We start from the raw sequence: 22,509 nt of genomic DNA, 5'->3' as shown, positions 1-22,509 counted from the left end.
GAGCGCGACACTTTACGCCATGCCGTTCCCTGTAATTTCCGAATAATTGTTAAGTAAATAAACACAGGCAGACAAAAGGTTAGAGCACCTGAAGTCCAGCAACGTCTCAACCGGAGTGAGTAAGTTTTGGACTACTGCTAAGGCTTCGTCTAATCCGACAAAGCATAATAACAGAGTTGAAATCCAGTTCAATGACCATATATATTCGTAACTGAAGAATTTCATGAGCTATTTTAGCCGGTAACTTACACTGCACCCTTCGGTTAACCAATCCAAACAATGTGTTATCCGACGGCCGCCAAAAGACTATGCACCACTTAACTTCTCCGTTGAAGAGGTTCAGAGTGTCATCAAAAAGATAAAATCATTCAAATCCATTGGCCCTAGTAAAATAACCATGCTGACCTAAAGCTCCTAGGGTCGACGATAGTAAGCTACCTGACCAATGACCTCAACCTGTCGCTGACCACTCTTCAAATACCTAATGTGAGAGTGGTAACACTACTGAAACCTAGGAAACCAGACAACAAAGGGGAGTCCTATCGTTCGATAACTCTTCCTCCCTGAAGACTATTGACGCCTTGCTCCTCCCAACCTTCACACACCACCTATGCCCAGCGACCACCAGTATGGCTTCCGAAAAGTACACAGCACGGCCACAGCACTTAGCGCCATAAAAGCTTAAATAGTTCATGGTCTCACCCAAAAACCACACTGCTTGGGAACGATTATCGCAGCGTTAAACTTGTGAAAATCCTTTGACACAGTCATTCACACAACGCTACTTGTGGACATCGAAAAATTTACGCTCCCTCCAGGACTGAAGAAGTGGACTAAGAACTACCTGAGCGGTCCTCAATCATTCAAACTATTTCGAGAAAAAACTCTGAATTGAAAAGAATTAAGCGGGGGGTTCTGTAGGATGATGTCCTCTCCCTGTTAATGTTTAGCTTCTAAATCTCGAAACTCCCTCAACCACCAGGAAATATCTATCACCTCATATGCTGATGATCCTCAGTACAGACTTGAGCTTAATATTCCTCCTCCTTCACTATTCACACGGCCGCGATTATTGCCAAAGTACAGAGCCACAACAAAATCCTCAAATCGCCGGCAGCACCTAGGGAAAAGACAATAAAACGTTGTAGGCAACATACGAGGCAGTCGGCTGGCCGGCTCCTAACTACGCCGCACCAATTTKGTTGGCTGGATGCAGTGAAACGTAGACGAATAAACTACAAATACGTGAGAACATTATTTTCCGGACTTCGACGGGGCGAATCTTGATGTCTCCCATCGCGTATGCTTCCAATTAAGGAGCATAATGAACTCCTCTCCACACAGTTTCTGCTGGGATGCGTTCACAGAAATCATCCCTGCAGTCACCTGTCCCGTATCCGTAATCGACCCTGACATATCAAACATATGTATTATATATCCAGCATGACACCAACCACGTCTTTGCATGCCCTGCAAACCCTACACTTCCCACACCCTTCTCCCTATGGTCCGACCCCGTCGAAACAGCACAAGTCCTGGACCCACTGTTGGATGACCTCGACGACACGTATCTAATCCTTACCATCCTAACGGGGTTTAGGTACTCGTCACAACATAATCAATATACCGTATCGACGGTGAGTGTTTATTTAATTTTTTTACAAAAGTACAAAAAATTGCCTTAATCTATAACTAATTTGAAAGCTAACATTTCGAAAAAATAAATATACGCCCTCTAAATTACTACATTAGGTAATATTACGCAACTACATACACTTTATTTCTAGCCTATAACACTTGTCAGAGTCGGTCGCATTCCAGTGCGCCACCTCGGCGATGGGCCTGCTGGGCTTCAGGAATAGCGTCAACTCTTCGTTAAGACTCAGCGGTGAGAATTTACTCACCACTACCGCTTTAGTGGCACTACGATAACGTTCGGCTAAAGGTGACTCTTCGTCATCGCCGAAGCTGCGTCCCCGTTGATCGGGCCACTCATTTGTCGCGACCACCTGCTTGACTGCATCATCAATTATGCGGTAACTTGGCTGTTTATAGGGGCTGAAACCAAGCTTTTTACATATTTGCCGCACCTCTTTCAAATCTGGTGGACTGTTACGTGGAAAGCATTTTGTATGCCAAACGCCATAGGACTGCTCGATTACCTGACCGAACTGTGGTAATTGCTTGTGCTTGCTAGGTAGGGAGAGCGAGAGAGAGAAAAACAAAGAAGTAGAAAATTAAATAAAGATCTATGTTATTAATCGTTGCTTACAGTTGCGGTGGCTTAGTAAAGCCGACCTTTCGCGTTATTATCTCTTGCGGAAATTCGAGACCCACGCAGTATTTCTCATCTTCGCCATTTGGACAGTCCGGTTCTTTATCGCAAACGAAGTCACGTGGCACACACTCATTTGATGAACTGAGAAATTAATAATTTTCAATTAATCATAAATCATCACATCAATTAATACAATATAAAAGACTACACTAATTAAAACTTTTGTTTTGTTGCTTAAATCTCTTTAAAAAATATCTAAGAATACGTCCCCAAAGTTATAGATGAAAATTCGCAATATTTTCGAAGCTAGAAGGAAAATAGTGACCGATCGTCTAGCAGATATATGAGCGATTGGGAAAGCGAAAACTTTGATGCGCCATTTCTCGGTTGTTTTTACGTTTTTGCTTAATTGGCGGGCAGGATAGAAAGAAACTAAATTTCGTATGAAATTGGTGCAAAGTTCACTATATTTGGCATTAAATTATCTTCTATTTAAGCTAAAGTACTAAGAAAAGTCAAGATTGAACATATTTTGAAACAACATAAAGTGGAAAATGTTTGGCAAAAACCCAATTTTTTTTCAAGTTTTAAAAAATTTTAGAATTTTACACTTTTTTAGAATTTTTTTAATTTAACTAGAAGATATGTTATTAGCAAATACAAATCTATTTAAATTTTTTGGCTTAGGTAGAAATTGCGACCTGCATCCTTCCCGCCGTCCGGCAAATGCATATGCGAGATGCATCGTTCAATTACTTCCCAGAAGCAGAATATAAAAGATTTTGTATTCAAACAATGTGAGAGTGATGTTTAAATATAATATATAACTATAAACTTCAGAAATTTCGTTTTAATCAATTAATTCTTACCCTCCTAAAGACATCATCAAAAATTGATTTTTTGAAGCTTCTAAATCGGGCTCCCCCCTTAACGAATACTTTTACGAAACACCACAATATTGAGTCTTGTCAAGCAACAAGTGGATTAGTTTCTATGAAGGTTGCCTCTTATAGTTCGGGATTCGAGAACAAAAACACATTTCAATCAACGATAATAGCTATATTTTGTTTTTCAAAATATTCTCCATTAACGTCTATACATTTTTGCATGCGTTTGAACCAATTTTCGAAGTACGTTTGCCACTCTGATTTAAATACCTCAAAAACATGCCCTTTCAACGAATCAAGTCAAAACACGTTCTTAGTTTATTTTTACGAATGGGAATAAAAAGAAGGTCATCCGGTGCCAAGTCAGTACTATAGAGTGGATGACCCAGCAAATTGATGTTCTAAATGCTGAAAAATGCAGTTGTTGCAACATTTTTGTTGGATTCGGCTCATCATGAAAGCTATATAGTCTACTAGTGTTTACTTTCAGGCTCACAAACGTAAGTCCACGTTTCATCACCTGTCACGATGTCATAGACGTTTTTTAAAGCTATTGTATTTAATAACATTTATCCAATCGACAAGAGCATTTATGAGCGATTGTCAAATTGTGTGGGATCTAACGTGAACAATTTTTTTTACAGTAAAATTTTCAGTTAATTTTGAATGTGCGCTCGCCCCACTAATGCCTATAGTCCATTTAACCTCACGGTAGGTCACATGGCAATCTTGCAGTATTAGTTTGCGCATAGCCTCAATAGTTTCCGGAACTAGAACTGATTTTGGACGACTTTCCCGCAATTCGTTTTGGAGTGATCTACGACTTGAATTGAATTCGAATTCCCATTAACTCTGCACAACAGAGGCGGCCAATTGGCTGGGCCATTTCGTGAGATAACACGTTCACCATACATGGTTTGCAGTAAATCGACATTTGCTATGTGGCTGGTAGCGCCGTCCTGTTGGAACCACATACTGCCCAAGTCCATATCATCCAATTCGGGCTAAAAATATTCGTTTATCCTTGAAACCGCATCATACCGAAACTTATTAACGAAGTTATTCAGTCAGAATTCAGCCTCATCGCTGAAGTTGATTTTTCGATGAAATTCCGGATCATTTTCAAGTTGTTGCTCAACCCGATTCGGGGTTTTAGTTCTTGCGTCAATTTCATCTTGTAAAGATGTAGGTCAAGATCTGTTCTCGAAATTCGTCACAACAATGTCAAGAGCTCAAAGCTTGAGAATAACGTGTGAGAGAATGATTTGGATCTTCCCCAATTGATGCGCCAGCGGCAATAATATTCTAAACACTAAGGGAACTTCTTTATCTCACTGTCAGAAGAACATTTCGTACTATGCCTGTGGATTCAAATATTTCCACTAGACGCTCAATTGTTGATCTGACAGAACGATTATGACGACCAAATTGGGCGTAGATTAAAGTTGAGGCCACTGACTCCGAATTTCGGTAAGAAATTTTAATAATTTCGACTCGTTGTTGGATAAAAAATAAATGGAAAAATATGGCGTAATTTCCTGTCCTTATTGGTCTACTTTTGTAGCATCCCTATTGAAAGACCCGTAATTTTATGTAAATGTAAAAAACACAAATAGCGCGCGTATGTTAAGATACACATACTATCAAAAATATCAATCTGTACGATAAAATTGTGAGTTTCCAGATTGCAACACATCCCGAAATATAAAAGGCAACCTAGGTATTTTGTATGTAAAAGAGTAAGATGCTTCTCACTCTCTTTTGGTAAGCATTAAAAGTCTGTAAACCATATTGTATGATAATCCCTTTTCTTTTACATAAGTAATATTATTTATTGCATAAATAAAAAAAGTAAATTTAAAGTAATTTTAAAATTTGAAACATTCTTTACTTACGCGCCACACGGAAAGTGATTCGCGGTACAATTACAAATCGCTGGGCTTTCATCGCTTTTGTCCCAGCAGTTGCGTATGCCATCGCATATTTTCTTCGGATCTGTGGCTCTAGAATATTAATTAGCTTTTGATAATCTTCAGATTTATTTGGACTTACTGCAGATATGTGTAACAGGAACAAAGTGTAGGTTCATCAGTCATATCATCACAATCAGCTATGTGATCGCAAAATTTCGTCTTTGGTATGCACTTGTATGTAGACCTACATTTCATTTCCGATGGTTGGCAAACTAATAATTTACAAGAAAATTTAATAAAAATTACACAAAAATAAAAAAGATGTAGTATTTTAGTTATCATAAGCATTTTCCACTCAGCAGTTTGTAACTACGTGAGTCGTGTCAAGGTGTCATGTTACTTTTGTATAGTATTGTTTGAGATTTCATCATGGAAAGACATTCGCCTGAACAACGTTTACATATTGTTCAACATAGGACGAAAATTCAGATTTTGTAAAGAATGTGTTTCGCGTGATTCGCTCAACTTATACTTATACAATCAACTTATGGTCAACATAATCGGCCCCTTGAGCGTACTATTCGCAACCCCATCATCCATCTTGAGTTCTAGCATTCATTATTGGATTATATCCGACCGAATAGGCCATGCCGGACGTGATATAGTGAAGAAAATGTAGCAGACGTGGCTGAGTGTATACAAGAATACCGTGGAGCGTATGGAACAACTTGGCGCATATTACGTCGAGATCTTAAATTGAAATTGTACCAAATACAGCTTGTGCAAAATCTGAAGCCGCTCGGCCTTCCCCAGCGACATCGCGTCGCTCTTGAAAAGTTCCAAGAAGATAAGACATTTTCGAGCCAAATTTTGTTCAGCGATGTGGTCCATTTTCAACTCAATGGGTCAAGAAACCTGAAGAGATTCAAGAACTGCCATCCCATACAGAATAATGTGGTTTGTGGGCCGGTGGAATCGTCGGTCTATATTTCTTCAAAATTTCAATGGCGACCATTATCGCATTATGATATCGGACCATTTGATGCCTGAGATTAAAGCTTGTGGACTTGGCGACATTTGGTTGCAACAAGACGGTGTCGCTTAATGCACATCGCATCAATCAATGGATTTATAGATGGACAGAGGGTAACTTCAGTGAACAGATAATTTAGAAAATAAAGTCTAAAATCTATGCAGATAATCCCGCTTCGATTCAGGCCTTGAGCAAAACATCACGCTTGTCATTCGCCAGTCACCAGTTGAAATGCTCGAACGTGTCATCCAGAATTGGACTTAATTGGATCTGAGGCGTAGCCGCAGTCAACTTTTGAAATAGATAATTTTCAAAAAATAAATGCCAAAGAATATTCTTTCGAATGATAATAAACATTGTCCATCAAATTTTAAGTTTCTTTTTTTTCTTTAAAAAGTGGAAACTCCGAAATGGATTACCCTTTACTGAGGATTCCAGTGATTTTAAGAACGACTTTCCTACTAGCTTGCTAAGAAAATACTTATTATTTTCATTAAAATTTTCTGAAAGTTTTTCTTCTATTAAATTTTCATAGTCTAAAAGATCACTTGGCAGTCAAGTTAATATTGAATAGAGAGGTCCCTCAGTTTTGAAGCAACAATGAATAGTTTTGGAATGTTTTAAGTGCGTACGTTTATGAGCTTCGTGCTTTAACCCTTAATAACCTCCAAAACCTTCCACTTGATCTTAAGATCCTCATGAAATTTCTTATAAAGTTGTTGGTCTATAATTCTTGGGGTCGGAATATCAAGCTACTTTTGTCCTATTCTGAGTTTTTTTCAGAAACTTATTTTTCTTGATTATACAAAATTAGACGAGTATTTGATCTTATAGTTTTTACATTTTATGTCTTTGAGTCTTGGAGATTCTTAATCGGAGAGATTGAAAGACCACAATAAACTAGTTGTCCTTAATGTGCTTAATATTTTACTACAAAAATAATTTCACCAACCTTTTTTACGCCCACTACACATTTCTTTCTCTTCATCAGCTCCATCATGACAGTCATTCATGCCATTACAAATTTGTTCCTCTTCCAAACAATCACCGAGCATGCAACGAAAAGTGCTACAAACCGGCGCCCCGTTAGAATGCTCACATTTCGATTGGTCTATAAGTGGGTAAAAAAATAGCACTACAACATTATAATGTACGTATTTGGATCACCAACTGACCTATTAATTTCTGCATTTCACCGTAAACCCTTTCTAGAGTACGCAAAGCAAATGAATCCTTAAAACTGTAGCAATTTGTATTATTGTAGTCGAATAAAGCCAATGGGAACCAGCCGGAATCTGTTTTTCGACATGACAAAATGCCCTGATCGACAGGTTCGAGAGCTGTGCGACTAATGTTCTTCTTGCCAAATTGTGTGCATGTTGTGAAGCGAGAGATTGTCGATCCCGTCGAGTCGTTGTTTTTATCTAAATCTTCTTTTAGTTCCTCCGATAAGCTTGCAAAATCCTCATCGCTTAATCCAAGCCCTATTAGCTCTCTTGGTGGTTTATGTTCTATTAGCCGAAAGCATGATGTGTCCGAAACTTTACATAGAGCATCATTTCGTTCCTCAATAGCGGATACCGCTTTTATACGGCCGCTCTGTTCGTCGTGTAAAATAGCAATGCATTGGTAAGACTCATCAGCCACGTTTTTAGCACTGTAATTGTTTAATACTATATATTAGCTTAGATATTATTTTAATGATGCTTACAAGTCGGGTAAAAATGTCGGCAGTACATGGTGTGTAAAACGCACGGGTTTTTCTAAATGGTACAGCAGCACATCGCTTTTAGCCACCTGCTCGAAACAGTCGACCCGTCGTATCTGTTCGTGTGTGCTTTTGTGGCGGCGACTTTTCGTTTTGCTACCACCCAACAGCGCAGCTATATAATTGGCATTGAATCTACAAAGACCATTAGAATTAAGGTACATATTTGATTTAATTGAAAAAAAGCTGTAATCACCTAACACCATAATGACAAGACTCGTGCACCAACACCCAATATTTATCAACCAAGGCGCCAACGCACCACAGCCGTCCATCGACGTACACATCAACCACCCACGGCCAGTGTAACTCTTCCACAGCCTCGTGTAATTTATTATCTATCAAAAGTGTCATATTCTTATGGTTCTTTAATAACCCGTCCAACTTATCAAGCACTTCATCTTTCTTCTTCACCATAAATGATGTTGATGGCGGTGTTACGAAGACGTTCGGTTTACCATGCGTTTCTAAATCCGGCTGCAATACAGATGATGGCAAGCCCGATGGCGATACTTCGTCTCCCGCACTTACAGTCTTAATAGGCTCTACTTTATAAGCTTTGGCTTCACATTCCACAAAGAGACCAAAGCACTCATCCTTCACATGTTCTATGAATTGAGTGCGCGCCTTGAATGCTTGATCGTTTACACGAAATTGGCGTTCCGTATTGGAGAAATGGTGATTGTCCTCTTCTATGGCGGAAAAGTGTATACGCAAATTTTTAGTTTTCTTTTGAATATCCGGATGTATGGGTACTATGGAGTCGTGTGTAATGAATTTAGTTGTATTGTAGAATTTTAAACTTTTGAAACCTAGCTGTGCGCATACATTTTCTGCCGTTGTGAAAATTTTTTCCGAAAAAGGAATCTCATGAGAGCATACCACACGCCATTTACCGTAAGTATTACGAGAAAATATACCGGCATTATTCAGAACGGGTCGCCTATCGGCGTCCAAAACAATTTTCTTTCCATTCGTTAGAGCAACTATGAAGCGGAGACATTAACAAGTTATAGTTTGCAAAAAATTATAATCTTTATAAGATTACTCACAGCAGTCCTTTTCATCTTCCTTAAAAGCACAGTCGATAGTATCGTCACAACGTTTTTGCAGCGGCACACAAATTTTAGAAAGTGGGCACAGAAATTCACTGTCATTGCAATCACCTGACATATATGTATATTTATATGAAACTTTCGCGATATTCATGCACACATATGTGTGTATGTACTTACCACAATTCTCTTCATCGGTAAAATCTTCACAGTCAACCTTCCCATCACAAATTAGTATATTGAGAGATCCTTTCAAATAGTCTCGACATGTACAGGACTCCTCATCCGTGCCATCTTCGCAATCCAAAACTCGATCGCATCGATTTGCAAACTCTACGATTTGCGGTATTCTAAAATTTATAGGATAGAAAAAAAGTTATTTCAAAATTTATACATCGTCAACTTTAATATTTTTACTTTGGATTATAATAGATGGATGGATATAAAAACTTTAGACCAAAAAATCTAATTGGTTCGTAATGGGATGCCAAACAAAAAACTTCTATAGCTGGTTTTAATTTGAGGCAGAATGGTTCAGTATTCAGTCACAGAAAACCTAAAGAGCACCTCCCCATTCTAATTCCACAGTTATCCTAGTAGTCTCATCAGCCATACAGTTTCCTCCAATACCGCTGTGGCCAGCCATGAAAAACTCTCTAATCATAAAATAACTCTTGACATCCTTTCGTCAGCTTTGAGCGCACGGTCAGTGAACTCGAGACTACAATAATATCGCTACTCTACTATTGGAGTGAGTAGTCACTAATCTGGAGGATGCTGCGCTCCGAAGCCGATTTTTTCGAGAGTGTAATTTTCTCCAGCCGCTTCCATCAAATGAAAATGCCGTTGAACTTTTTAGGCTTATCTATGGTTTCATAGAGAAAAAGAACTACCTTTGGTGACAGCTTCCACCTTTTGCTTATATCTTGTCTGCAGCAGTTTAGGGGAACCTAATCATCCCTTGCTCTTTCATAATTTTATATTTTCTGCAAGAGTTCGGTCAAGGCTAGGATTATGGAGAGACCGTTTTGAGCAGCCCAGTCTCTTACGATACTAAGGTACCCCTGAGTTAGCTCATATATGGTATTCAGAAATTTTTCCTCAACCCTTACCGCTATATCGAGTTGTTATTACGTATAGTATGGTTTAAAAAAGTGATGTATTGATTTTGTAAATTTTCGGTTTAAAATCTTAATGTGCCCAGTGATGGATTCCCAACCAATTACTCGTATGATGTCCACTTTTCATAGCAAAATATGTGAGAGCTAGGAGAACATTGCATCACTATAGAACATATAAATATCGAGTAAAACTATTTAAGAAAAAAAAGATATAAACTACCCCCAACCCGGCCGAGATAACTCTAAAGTAACTAGAAAAACTTCTAAGTGTGATATTTGATCCACATCAAATTAAAGTGTTTGCTCTTTTACCTAAGTGTGATCTTACCTACTACACATATTGTGATTTTCATTACCTACCAGGCCACAACAAATGAATGAATGCCTTTAACAAGAAACATATGTTACTACTATTTATACATACCTTTGGCAGACGAATTTCCCCGGCATAGTGGTATTACTAAACTTCTTTGGCTTACTCGTAGTTGAATCATTAGACGTTTCCGAAGTTAAAGTTACATCATTTGCTATTTTTTTCGATGTCTGCGTTGTATCTGGCTTGTGGGTAGGAGATAGCGTAGCATCCGTTGGCTGAGTTGTAACCAAATTTTCAATATCAAAAGGCGTTAACGATTCTGTTGTGATTTTAGAGGGCGTCGTAGTTTCAGTTGTGGTCTCCGTCGTACTCATTTCTGTTGTCTCAATTCTCACTGTTGTACTTATTTCTGTGGTACTCACTACCGTAGTAGTTGTAATAACTTCCGTCGTGCTGGGAGAGATAATTGGTGTGTCTGCCGCAGTCCATAATGTGGTTTCGCTTTCGGTAGTGGACTCTGTGGTACTGATTTCGGTAGTTGTTGGCTTGGCGCTGTTTGCTTCAGAAGTATTTGATTCTTTGGTAGTGGTTTGATTTATAGTAGTCTCTTCTATACCAGACTCTGTTGTAATTGTTTCAGTCTTACCAAACTCAGTGGAATTTACACTATCAGTTTTAGTTATCTCTGAAATTGTTGGAACTTCTGTTGTGAATGCCGTTGTATTATCCTCATTTTCCTCTGACTCTACGCGAGCCTGGCGTTCTGTGTCCGCTGCTTTGCAGTATGGGAGTGTTACCAAATTTTCGGGATAATAATCACTTTCAGTTGTTGCTGTTGCATTTATGCTACTACCGACCATATCTGGAATGAAATTGTAAGTGCAGCCCACCTCATCTTCACCACCTAAACAGTGAACAACACGATCGCAACGTTGCTTTTTAGGTATGCAGCGCTTCCCTCCCCACACACAAATGTAACCGGGACAAGTTAAACGGGGCCGAAGTTTCGCTAGAAATTTTGTCGCCATTTCGATCCAATCCAAGAAGAGCGCAACGCGTGTGTATGCGCCGAATTCATCAGGGCGCGCACATCCATTGCCATGGCTGACAACTCCGGCCAAGTACCACTCCTCAGTATTGTTAGCACTGCGGCAGAACAAAGGACCGCCGGAATCACCCTGGCAGGCATCGCGTCCACCACCAGAATCACCAGCACAAACGTCTTCAGACCGCCTGTCATCTAGCTCTTTACATTGCTTCCGTATTGGCACAACAACCTCACGTAATTGATCACCTAGAGCCAAAGAATTTATGACTTCAATAAATTGTTTACTATTATTTCACGTTCTACATACTTCCAGGCCCTTTTTCACGCACTGCCCCCCAACCCACAACCGTACATAACGTATTCTCTTCGGGTCCCCAAATCCAATCTTCGCCAACAGTAGTTCGACCCATATCGGGTAAGCAAATCGGTTTCACCCAACGATTAAAATTCAGTGATTCACTCATGCGTAAAAGGGAAAGATCGTTTCGCATGCTACGCCTCTCATATGCCTGATGCACAGTTATATGAGACACTGCACGGATTTGTGTAGAGCTCGAAAAGCTCGTTCGACGTAACAATCCAGCATAAATTTCATAATAATATTTATGGTAGTTTATAACACAGTGAGCGGCACTAAGAATCTATGAATGAAAATTATTGCATTTACATACGTACAGATTTATTAAGAATCCAAAAATTATTAACCAATATGAGATATAAGGAGCTTACGATTTGTTACAGATATTACAAAAAGTTTTCGCAAATAAAATCGAGAAGAAATAGATAATGCAAGTAGTTACTATGACTCAATTCCGCAAACAAGTCTAAATTAATAAAATGAAAATGAAATGATAAAATCAAACTGGTTTCGTTGGAATGTGAAAGGTGTTAGTATGAATTCGGAGAGATTTTTTTTTATATTTCAAAGGTTTTTTTAAATGTTATGCTGCACTGTGCATAACGTGAGCTTTAAGCAAAACTCTAATGGCGGCTCTTGAACTGGTACTAAACCATGCCACCTATAGACCTCTTCGCTGAAAATGAGCAAAATGAACGGGTGGACTACTGTCTACAGGAGAATTTGCATATAGAACCTTCGCGCATAGTTCGGTGGGTAATACCGATTGGACATGATCCCACTTTTCAACTTGGAAAGAAGGTTGAAAGTAAAAAAGTAAGTAGAAAAGGTGGCTGGCATAAAGGTATGTTAGCTACGCACAACACCTAAACATCTATACGGATGGCTCGAAAAGGGACGATGGAGTTTATGCGGGAATATACTGTCCAGAACTAGGCATAAGGCAACCTTTTAATTTGCCGAACCACTGCATTGTATTTCAAGCAGAGGTCTGTACTAAGGCGGAGCTGGTCTTTAATTCACACTAACTGGTTACTATCTGTTGACATATACACACTCTCAGGTTGGGGCCGACAGATCGAGAAGACTGCAGGAAATGGATCATCAGATTAATCTAGCCTAACCTTACTTAAGATATATTTACTCCACATATACTCCCACCTAAATCAAATTCATTTATAATACCACTGAACCCTGAAATTGTTTACATCAAAATACTCTGACCCAAACCTTATAAACTGGGAATTGAATCGCTATTTTCAAAACAATTTATTTTATATTGTGTAGATTACAGTAACTTCAAATATTCATTTCGACCAAAACATAGAATCAAATCGCGAATTACTATTATTTTCTACAACTTGCTTATAGATCTCAGCAATAGTACATTGATGACCTTAATTAAATCTTTGGCGATAAAGCTACATCATGGACCAGTGTTTATATATGATAAATTCAATCCAGGTTATAGTCCACTCTAAGACGGTATTTCGTGAAGGTCGTCCAAAATCAGTGGTTATTTCGGAAACAAGATTCATCATATGGCATATGGTGAGATTAAGACAACTTTAGGCTATAGTGGAACCACTCCATGAACATTTGATTGTAAAAAACAAATTTGTCCAAGTGGGATACCACATAGTTTGTCACTCAAAGCTCGTTGATTAGTAGACGTATATACGGTACAATATAGCGGTTCTTTCAAAGGCGAAAGTAAACTTCAGTCGTATGTGAGCCGTATCCCATCAATTAGTTAACTGTTTTTTTTGGGAAAACTGGTCGCGTCGCAATCATACCACTTGAATAACGCAGATCACAAAAACATTTGTTTGCCAGTGGTTTTCCAGAAAATGAGAAAAACCAACCCCAAAGACGAATCAGTGACTGAAACAACTGCAATTTTTAGCACGCAAAACAAGGATTTGGTACTGACTTGACACCGAATTATTTTTTTTATTCGCGTTCCTAAAAGTGAATTAAGACGTCCACATTTTTCGACTTCTGAAGTGACGACTGATGCGTTCAAAAGGCATGTTTTGTATATATGATCCTTAATCAGAGTGGCAAAAATGCTTCAACTTGAATATATTGATCTTAATGGAGAATATTTCGAAAAACAAGAAAACCGATTATTAATATTTCTTTTTGTTCTCTAATCCCTACCCTCATAAATAACACTAATCTGATTCTTGCATTGCACAATTAACTAATTAAAAATATGTTCACTATTTAGAAAAACGTAGTTCAAGAATTTTTAATTCATTATTTGTAGTTACCCAATTTTCGTTATATATTGTTCCACCACAATGAAATTTGCCATCTCTATATATGGCAACGACGAACGGCCATTGCATTGGTGCGCTATAGCTGCCACCAACAATGCGTCCATTGAATATGCCACGCTGTTGTTGCTTCTTCATTGTTTGCGATGCTGTCAAAGCTCTTGAACGTTTTCGACGAAAAGCTTTTACAGTCTTCTTCTTCACAAAACCACACATGGTTGATGAGCAATTCACATAAGCAGCCTGATCCACGAGATTATCGTGTACATCGCGTTGCTGACAAGACTGCGGAAAATGCGCCTGTCCCACTAAAGTAGGTTCAATAAAGGGGCCGGGTAATGTTATCGCACGGAAAGTCACATTCGGTATTGCGCTGTGTTCGGCTTCACTAGCACAGGCTTCATTAGCCCACTTTTGAGCATTGTTGCAGACAGGATACCATTCACCCCGATAATTGTGGAAGAGGAAACCGCTCGAACTTGACACAGCGTGGGACTGTTTAATAAATTAAGGAAAATGTTGGAAAATCATTTTTGGAACAAAATTCTTGGCTCACCATATGATCCGACACATCTTTGACAATAATATTACATTCAAGTTCGTCTCGTCCATTTAGACAATTCATAACGCCGTCACACTTTTCGGTTGCACTATAACACATTGAAACCGTCGACCGATTAAATGCAGTATATTCCTCAGAACTGCCGTAACATGAATATATTAAATCGGAGCAACCAAAACAACCAAGCTCATCTTCACCCATCGGACAATCAGCGTATCCGTCACAAATACGTTTGCTGGCCAAACGATCTATGCAACGACAAGCTGCCTCATCACTACCGTCAGAACAGTCCACATAACCATCACACCAAGCACTCTTCTGGATACACTCTTTGCCCCCATAACAACCTGTCTGCTCTGGCGACGGACACTGAAAATGATCCACATGGCCCAAGTGATCAGGAATATTGGTGTAGGAGGCATAAATTATATCGCTCGACAGATTTTGGGCACTCGTACGCATCTTGAAGCTTCCATTACGGAATCCCATCACGTTAAAACTGCTACCAAGTCCACCACCACTCGTGCCACTGGGACTATTATTGGCATTGTTTTGCATGTAAGTGCAGAAGAATTGTTGTTGTTGTTTTCTTGGTGCAGCATTCTTCGTAAACAGATTACCCATATTACTTTGGCTGCAACAAGTCACTATCTAGAGTAAAAAAATGCGTGCAATGGCCCAATGTGAGCCATGAAGTACTTACCCACCATTTCCCGTACCACCTGTTTGGCCGAAGAAACTTCCCGTTGGACCAACGTTCTGAGGCACAAAGAAAACACCATTTGGCGTATTAAAACTCATGGGACCGCTAGTATAGCTGACCGGCATGCCTTGGAAATTTGGTGTCCACATAGGGTGCTGATTACTTACGCGGAAGTTGGCTGGGGTTATGTAAAAGCATATCGGTATGGTAGGCATACCGAAATTGGGATTGTAAAGGAACTGAGCCGTGGCCTTCATTGTTTCACCAGTAACTGGAAAGCCTCCTGGTCCACGACTTGTAAATTGCGAACTCGGTGCCGGCGTGAAGGAGTCAGACACAGTGTAAGCACCCTTGTTGTGCAAACGTCTTGCCACTTGATCACACAACGACAAGAATTGGGCATCTGAAAATATTTGGGTTAACACTGTAAAATCGGTGGTTATATGTATGCAATAAGCACATACCCTGGAAAGTGTTTGTGTTTGCTGAATTCAGTTTGGCACCAAATTTCATCATAGAGTCAATATCTCCTATCTCGAATGTATCAATTAATTCATCCCGCTGATGTTGTACCACTGAGGTTTTGCGAAATAGTTCTTCCCAAACTTTAGGATCATACGGAGCGCTTGTGGTTGGAGTAGAGTTCTTAATATTTGGCCAAAGAATATCTTGTTCTATATGTTTAAAACCGTGCTGTTTCTCAGAGCTATCAAGCATATTCTCTAAACTGGAGGGATAATCCAGAGGATGCGAGCGGTCGTTACCGCCTGTACGTGCTTTTTCATGTTCAATGTCGGGTTTTCGTGTTGTTACGCAGTCTCCGCCATAAGTTATCATAATGCCTGTAGTATTAGTAAGAATAACTGTTTGATTCATTACCAAGTAGGGTGTGGAGTGCCCACGTGGTAGTGTTGTGGTTGAAGTGTCATTTTTGTATTGTTCGTAGGATTTGTTTACTTCTTCAACTATTGAGTCATATTTCAATTTGCGCAGCTTATCTTCTTCTTTCTCAACAGCTTCCGTAACCGCTTCCAATTCTTCAAATATATCTCGTGTCGACGTCGATGTGGTCCTTGATGTGGACGTAGTTACAATATGGTCATCATTACCGTCAATAATCCAACTGATCCTATCGGGTTTGTCTTCTATTTTCATGGTGGATTTTGATGTAGCTTTGGGGGTTGTTTCTTCAATTTCAGTTTCATCTAAAATCCAGCTTATTTTTTCGGTGATACTGGAAGTTAATTCTTTTGATAAACTGGGCTGTGTCGTATTTTTAGGTTTATCTTCTTTTCCTTCATCTTCTTCATGATGCCCATCTATTATCCAACTAATCTTTTCAGGTTTATCATCTACAATTGTCTTTGTCGCTTGAGTTGTGGCAGAAGTATGCTCAGCAAATTCCGTGGTTTTGTTTTTTTCTGACGGTTCTGCATTAGTTTTTAGAGTTACGGTTTTATCCACGTGTACGGTTTCGTTATCGCTTTCAAAACCATCTAAAATCCAGCTTATTTTGTGTGATTCATTTTCGGTGTGTGCAAAACTTGTATCATTATGTTTCTTCGGTATTTCCGTCTGTGCACTTTCAGTTCCGTGATTTGTACTATTAGCCAAATTTTTGTTTAAAGTCACAGTTCTTTGAGTACTATCTGTGGCAGTAGGTGACACTTCCCTGACCGCGGTTGATTTTGGCAAAATACTTGGTGTTGTTCCACTTGTACTTTCCTTCGTAGTGTCTTTATCTTCAGAATTATCGTGTTGTCCATCTATAATCCAACTAAAATGAATTTGCTCCTCGTCCTCTTTAGTACTAGAATTTCGTTGCGCAAAGCCATCTCCATCCGTCACTGTAGCTAAACTCGACTCCGTCTTCGGAGCAGTTTCTTCTTTGCTGTTAGCGCCCTTGTGAACATCTTCCTTGAGTTCCTTGGACTCTTTCGAATCTGAACTTTTACTCTGTGTGCGTGTTTCTTCATTATCATTAAATATCTCTTTCATTTTGTCCATTTTCTCACTGATTTCTTTAGCTAAATTGTACAGCTTTAGAAACGAAACCATGCAACTGCTACTCTTTACTGACTCCTTTTTGCAACGAAAGTATTCTTTCTCTAATTCACCCAACTCCTTACGTGTTCGTTTGTCTCGCACTTTTGTGTACAATCTATCGAAGTTTGGACCACGCTCTAAAAATAAAGGATCCAACATGTCGGGCAGAGTTCTACGACGTCGATGGTAGGAAACTGAAGAGCGCAAATGCTGAACGTCTAAAGTTCGATCATACTTATTGGTTATTTTATAGTCATAGTTGGATGTCGGACTATTAGCGGCTTCATCTCGAGGTAAATGATTGTAGGGTAGATTATTTAGTATTTTCTGATGTTGGGAATTCGATGTGTCAAAATTACGATGCTTTCCTACGCGAAAGGCATACATTATACATTTATGTACATCCAAGAATTTTTAAAACTTACCGCCACTATCAAGCCTTATTGCGTGATAGACTAAGAGTATGAAGACCACCAACAATGCTATTCCAGATATGGCGAGTATTTGAAAAAGAAGTGTCTTCAGACATTTTCTTTGATACCTTGGACCGCACACATCAATATCTGTGGTCAAAAAATTATTTTATGAAAGTGGAAGCATACACAATATTTATTTTTATGTGATAAAAAATCGAACTAAATGAGGTATAATTTATATAAAGGATATACCAGGAAAAAGTTAACCAGAACAACGGAAATCTTAAGGTATAAGACGTATAGATCGTTTCCAAAGTCCAAAATCACTATTTCGATTATATTGGCGCTATTTGTGGTAAGCTGTGGGCTGATTACACTAACGCATTACTAAAATACACTCGCAATCAAGTTTCCATACATTTTTATGAATATAACTCACACACTGACCGACATATTCAGCACAAATATCTGCAAGAACAACGAAAATCATTACGGTATGTAGCTTACCAATTGCTACAGCAATTTTTCGTGGACCGATTTCGCACCTTTTCGGCATAAACTATAACTTCTTCAGTAATATATTAGGTTATCAAAAAAGTCTTGCGCTATTTTCGCTAGTTGACGCTGAGAGCGCATAGTTCTAGTTTTATTCGTCGTATCAGGTCGTGCTATACCTTTTTGGAAAGCTCATTTCACGCGCTAATACGTGTTAGATTGATTGTTTCTTTTAAGTCGTTCGTGTGTTATAGCGTCGCAAATATGGAGCAAAATAAAGAGAAAATACGACATATTTTACAGTACTACTACGATAAAGGCAAAAATGCATCTCAAGCCGCCAATAAAATTTGTGCAGTTTATGGACCCGATACAGTTTCCATGCCCACCGCACAACAATGGTTTCAAGGTTTTCGTTCTGTTGTAGAGGTGGTCGAAGATGCGCCACGCTAAGGAAGGCCTGTAGTCGAAAGTTGTGATAAAATCGCTGAATTGGTCGAAAGAGACCGGCATAGTAGCAGCCGTAGCATCGATCAAGAGCTGGGCATGAGTCATCAAAAGAAATTTTATGAACAATTGAAAATTCAACAAAAATAACGCAAGACTTTTTTGACAACCTAATAACTATTTTAATTTTATTTTACTAAGATAAATTACATACTAGTCCAACAAACTTTCGACACTAAGAAAATCGTTAGACAGACTCTTTAATAGAGTGAACCTCATCTATGAGTGTAGTGCTTATAGAGCAAGCCTTACTATATAGCGCAAGGAGATACGCAACGCCAAGAGAGACAAATTCACTTTCCTGGAGCGGTCACCATGGAACAAATAACCCCGACCATTGATAATAGAACAGGCTCGTTGTACTAGAGAGTGATAAGATAGGCATATTCTTCTTCTTCTTTACTGGCGTAGACACCGCTTACGGGAAGATAGCCGAGTTAACAACAGCACGCTAGTCGTTTCTTCTTTGTCCCTTGTCCTTCCAACGGAGTGGAGATCTTCCTCTTTCTCTGTTTCCCCCTGCGGGTACTGTGTCGTATATTTTCAGAGCAAAGTATCATAAATCTTTCGCAGAACTTTTTCCCGAAAATTCGCAACGTCGTCATCGTCCAAGCCTCTGCATCATATGGTAGGAGGGGAATGATGAGTGACTTATAGAGTTCGGTCTTTGTTAGTCGAGAGAGGACTTTGGAAAACTGGCATATATCGTAAGAAAATAGAAGAGTAATCTTCATATTGACTTGCTGCTAAAGGGTATGAAGAAGCTAGTAGATCACCACATCACGACAACTGTTCTGGAAAAACTGCACCGAAGCCGAATCAACACGCCTACACAGCTGGTAGATCCACGGACAGAGCTCATTACAATGTAGTCACCGACATTGAGGATGTTCTTGTAAAGGCAGAAGTGGTATTATCCGCCTTTCTTGACATAAAAGGGCGTTTTACAATACCTGGAGAGAAAGGAGATGTCTTTCATCTTTAAGAACCTTAGCGCTCATTGGGGTGGAAGGCTCGGGTGGATGAAATATGTAGGGCTGGTACTAAATTCAAAATTTAGGTAAAAAAAGCACGTGGATTCCACGATTGCGAAATCCATCAGAACATTGATGCTGTGCATATCCCGTATGCCTGGATATCCTCAATGTTAGTCAGCCCAATAATCATATATGGAGCGGCGTCATAGGCGTCAAGAGATGATATTACCAAGGAAATATACTATGAAAAAGAATTCGAAGTCTCATTGGGCTGCAAATGTAAATGGAAGGGCTCCATCCTTGAAGAATACTTTCGTAGGAGCACAATGCAGGGGTATATAGAAGACTAGAAAACGGCAAATGGAAGTAGATCTGGTATAGTGAGACCACGAACCAAATTGTCAGTGGCCATAGGCAGATTTCCAAGCATTTTTCAAGCTGAAATTTATCGCAATAACAAACGTGTTGAGAGGAACTATCACGGGGAACGAATTGGAATACCCAGCGATATTCAAGCGACACTTCAGACAATCTTATCCGTTTTAAACAAATCAACAATAATCCAGGAGTGTATAAAAGTGCTTGACATGGTTTGTACTGAAGACAATATTTTTGTAGAGTGGATTCCTGGGCATAGAGGAATAATGGGCTAGCCGATCTCCTATCAAAAGAAGCGGCGGCAACCAGTTCGACAAGACCGAAACCGTTATTCGCTTTGAGCCCCCAGACTCTACGAGAAGAGCTTCGGGAAGAGGAACGGGTAGTAAAAAGGCGGTATAAGTCAATACTAACAACAAATGTCTGGACTTTGACAGATGCTTCTGAAAGAATATGGTACAACACGGTTCAAGAATCTAATCCTATTTCACAGAAACCAATTTAGGCACATTTGTGACCAAATTGCAGTAACGCCACTCCTAGATTGCCCCGCAATTGCAGGAAGGTGTCAGGCTATCAGACAGTTGTATTCGGTGGGAGAGCAGTGCAACCCTTAAATTGAAACAAATCTAATCTACATATTGGCCGAAATTTACGGTATAAAACCAACTGGAGATTCGAAATACAAATATCCATTTTTGGCATCACGACGTATGTACTATTACCATAAAGAAGATGCTCCTTATTTTCCGTTGTTGTGAAGATATTTCGTAGACTAGGGAAATGCTAGCCATCTCGATACGAAATGTAATGACGCAGCAACGCCAGTCCAGAGATGGCGATTCAGAATGCTAAACTTAAACTGACCGATAAAAATAAATAAGCATTAGCTCTAAATACCATTTGGCGATCGAAATCCTAAATGCGTTCGTGGTTCGACTAAGACTATGGCTGGATCGTTAGCCACATATATGTATAAGTAAATAATTGCATGAAATGCAGGAATCAGACGAGTGAGCCAAGAGTTGGGCCATAAAACTCAGTTTATCGAACTACATGACCTTGCACCGACACAATTTTTCGAGGTTGGTAAAAGATCAAGGTCATTTCAATTTTAATTACTCGAAACCAGTAACAATGCGTTCGACGGATGTAGGGTTCAGATCGATGACTTGTTAAAATCCTCTGCTAGCTATCTGACTTTTTCCCTAACCTTTCGATTAAGTCATTACGAGAAATGGATGGACGACTCGCACGCTTTTGATGATTTCACGATCTTCACTGAATGCTTTGTGCCACTCAAATACTTCTGTTTATAATTAAGATGACTCCATTGGGAACAGAACATTTCAAATAAACTCATTGTAAAATTCTTTTTCCATGATTAAATCGCCTCACTCACTTCCTAAAGAAAGAGCGACTAAACCCGCACTAATTGCCATTTGGAGACCAAACTCTAGTAGAACAGTCCGGATCATATTTGATCATACGGTAAAGACTTATTTGGAGGAGTGCACTTCACAAAATGTAAACTTCACATATTTAATTCACTGAAGCAAATTCCACTTTATTGAATTTTATTCACATATGTATGTACAAAAACGCATAACATATTTAAACAACTCTTTAGAATAAACCACAACACTGCACAATGTGGAATTATGAATTATATCCTTGGGCATACCCCGTATTTCAATTAATTATGATTAATTTATTATGATTTTACACCTACCATCGGCAAATAATTTCGTTTTTGCCATTATTGTAGCACAGTTTATATTATGTTATAACGGTATCCATCAATTGGCGCACAATAGAAGCTTTATTTATTCATTTGTGGTGCCATAGACCAAAGTAACAATCACACTCACTGTTTGGCACGAATATATGTACATATGTATACATATAATATATATAGCTATATTAATGAATTTGGTATTATTTTCCGTCACTTTGTTTCTTTGACGTCACTTTTTAACATTTCTTTTTTTTTATAACAATTTTTTCAATTCTCACTTTTTTATGCACATTTCACGACACCACAACTCATTTTAATAACATAATAAAAATATGATTGTTAAACTTGTTCATTGCATGTTAAAATGCAAGTGTATCATGTTACTATGCTGTCACAAGGATCGAATCGCACTTTCATAATAAATTCAAATTTTCATTCACAACACACGCTCCATAATCCAAAATGTACATATGTACATATATATATATATGTATGTATTTAGAATGGCCAGCACACATGTATGTATCCTTTTGTGTATGTAATCCAATGAAGGGTAATTCGAAACCGCTTAAACTCCAGCAATTATAATTCGATTGTCGCGATTACTCCGCTCAACAAAATGCAACGA

The 22,509-nt window shown here is 38.9% G+C and overlaps 1 protein-coding gene across 1 annotated transcript; it reads right to left on the bottom strand.

The window, feature by feature from the left end:
- Positions 1-1,766: 1,766 nt before the first annotated feature.
- LOC108977152 (serine protease nudel) lies at positions 1,767-21,961 on the bottom strand. The gene is made up of 18 exons (XM_018946726.1): positions 21,876-21,961; positions 17,796-17,933; positions 15,789-17,738; positions 15,325-15,727; positions 14,616-15,255; positions 14,054-14,554; positions 11,727-12,060; positions 10,480-11,665; positions 9,115-9,284; positions 8,932-9,045; positions 8,076-8,865; positions 7,823-8,014; positions 7,287-7,768; positions 7,064-7,222; positions 5,218-5,350; positions 5,061-5,168; positions 2,273-2,419; positions 1,767-2,193 (listed from the first exon to the last, which is right to left on the bottom strand). The coding sequence occupies exons 1-18, from the start codon at positions 21,901-21,903 to the stop codon at positions 1,767-1,769; spliced, it is 7,902 nt and encodes a 2,633-aa protein (XP_018802271.1). The 5' UTR covers positions 21,904-21,961.
- Positions 21,962-22,509: the final 548 nt, after the last annotated feature.

This window comes from Bactrocera latifrons, unplaced genomic scaffold, assembly GCF_001853355.1.
Source record: "Bactrocera latifrons isolate USDA-ARS-PBARC rearing strain unplaced genomic scaffold, ASM185335v1 scaffold_85, whole genome shotgun sequence".
NCBI lineage: Eukaryota > Metazoa > Arthropoda > Insecta > Diptera > Tephritidae > Bactrocera > Bactrocera latifrons.
The sequence above is the reverse complement of the archived record's forward strand: the minus strand, read 5'-3'. Positions and strand labels throughout refer to the sequence as shown.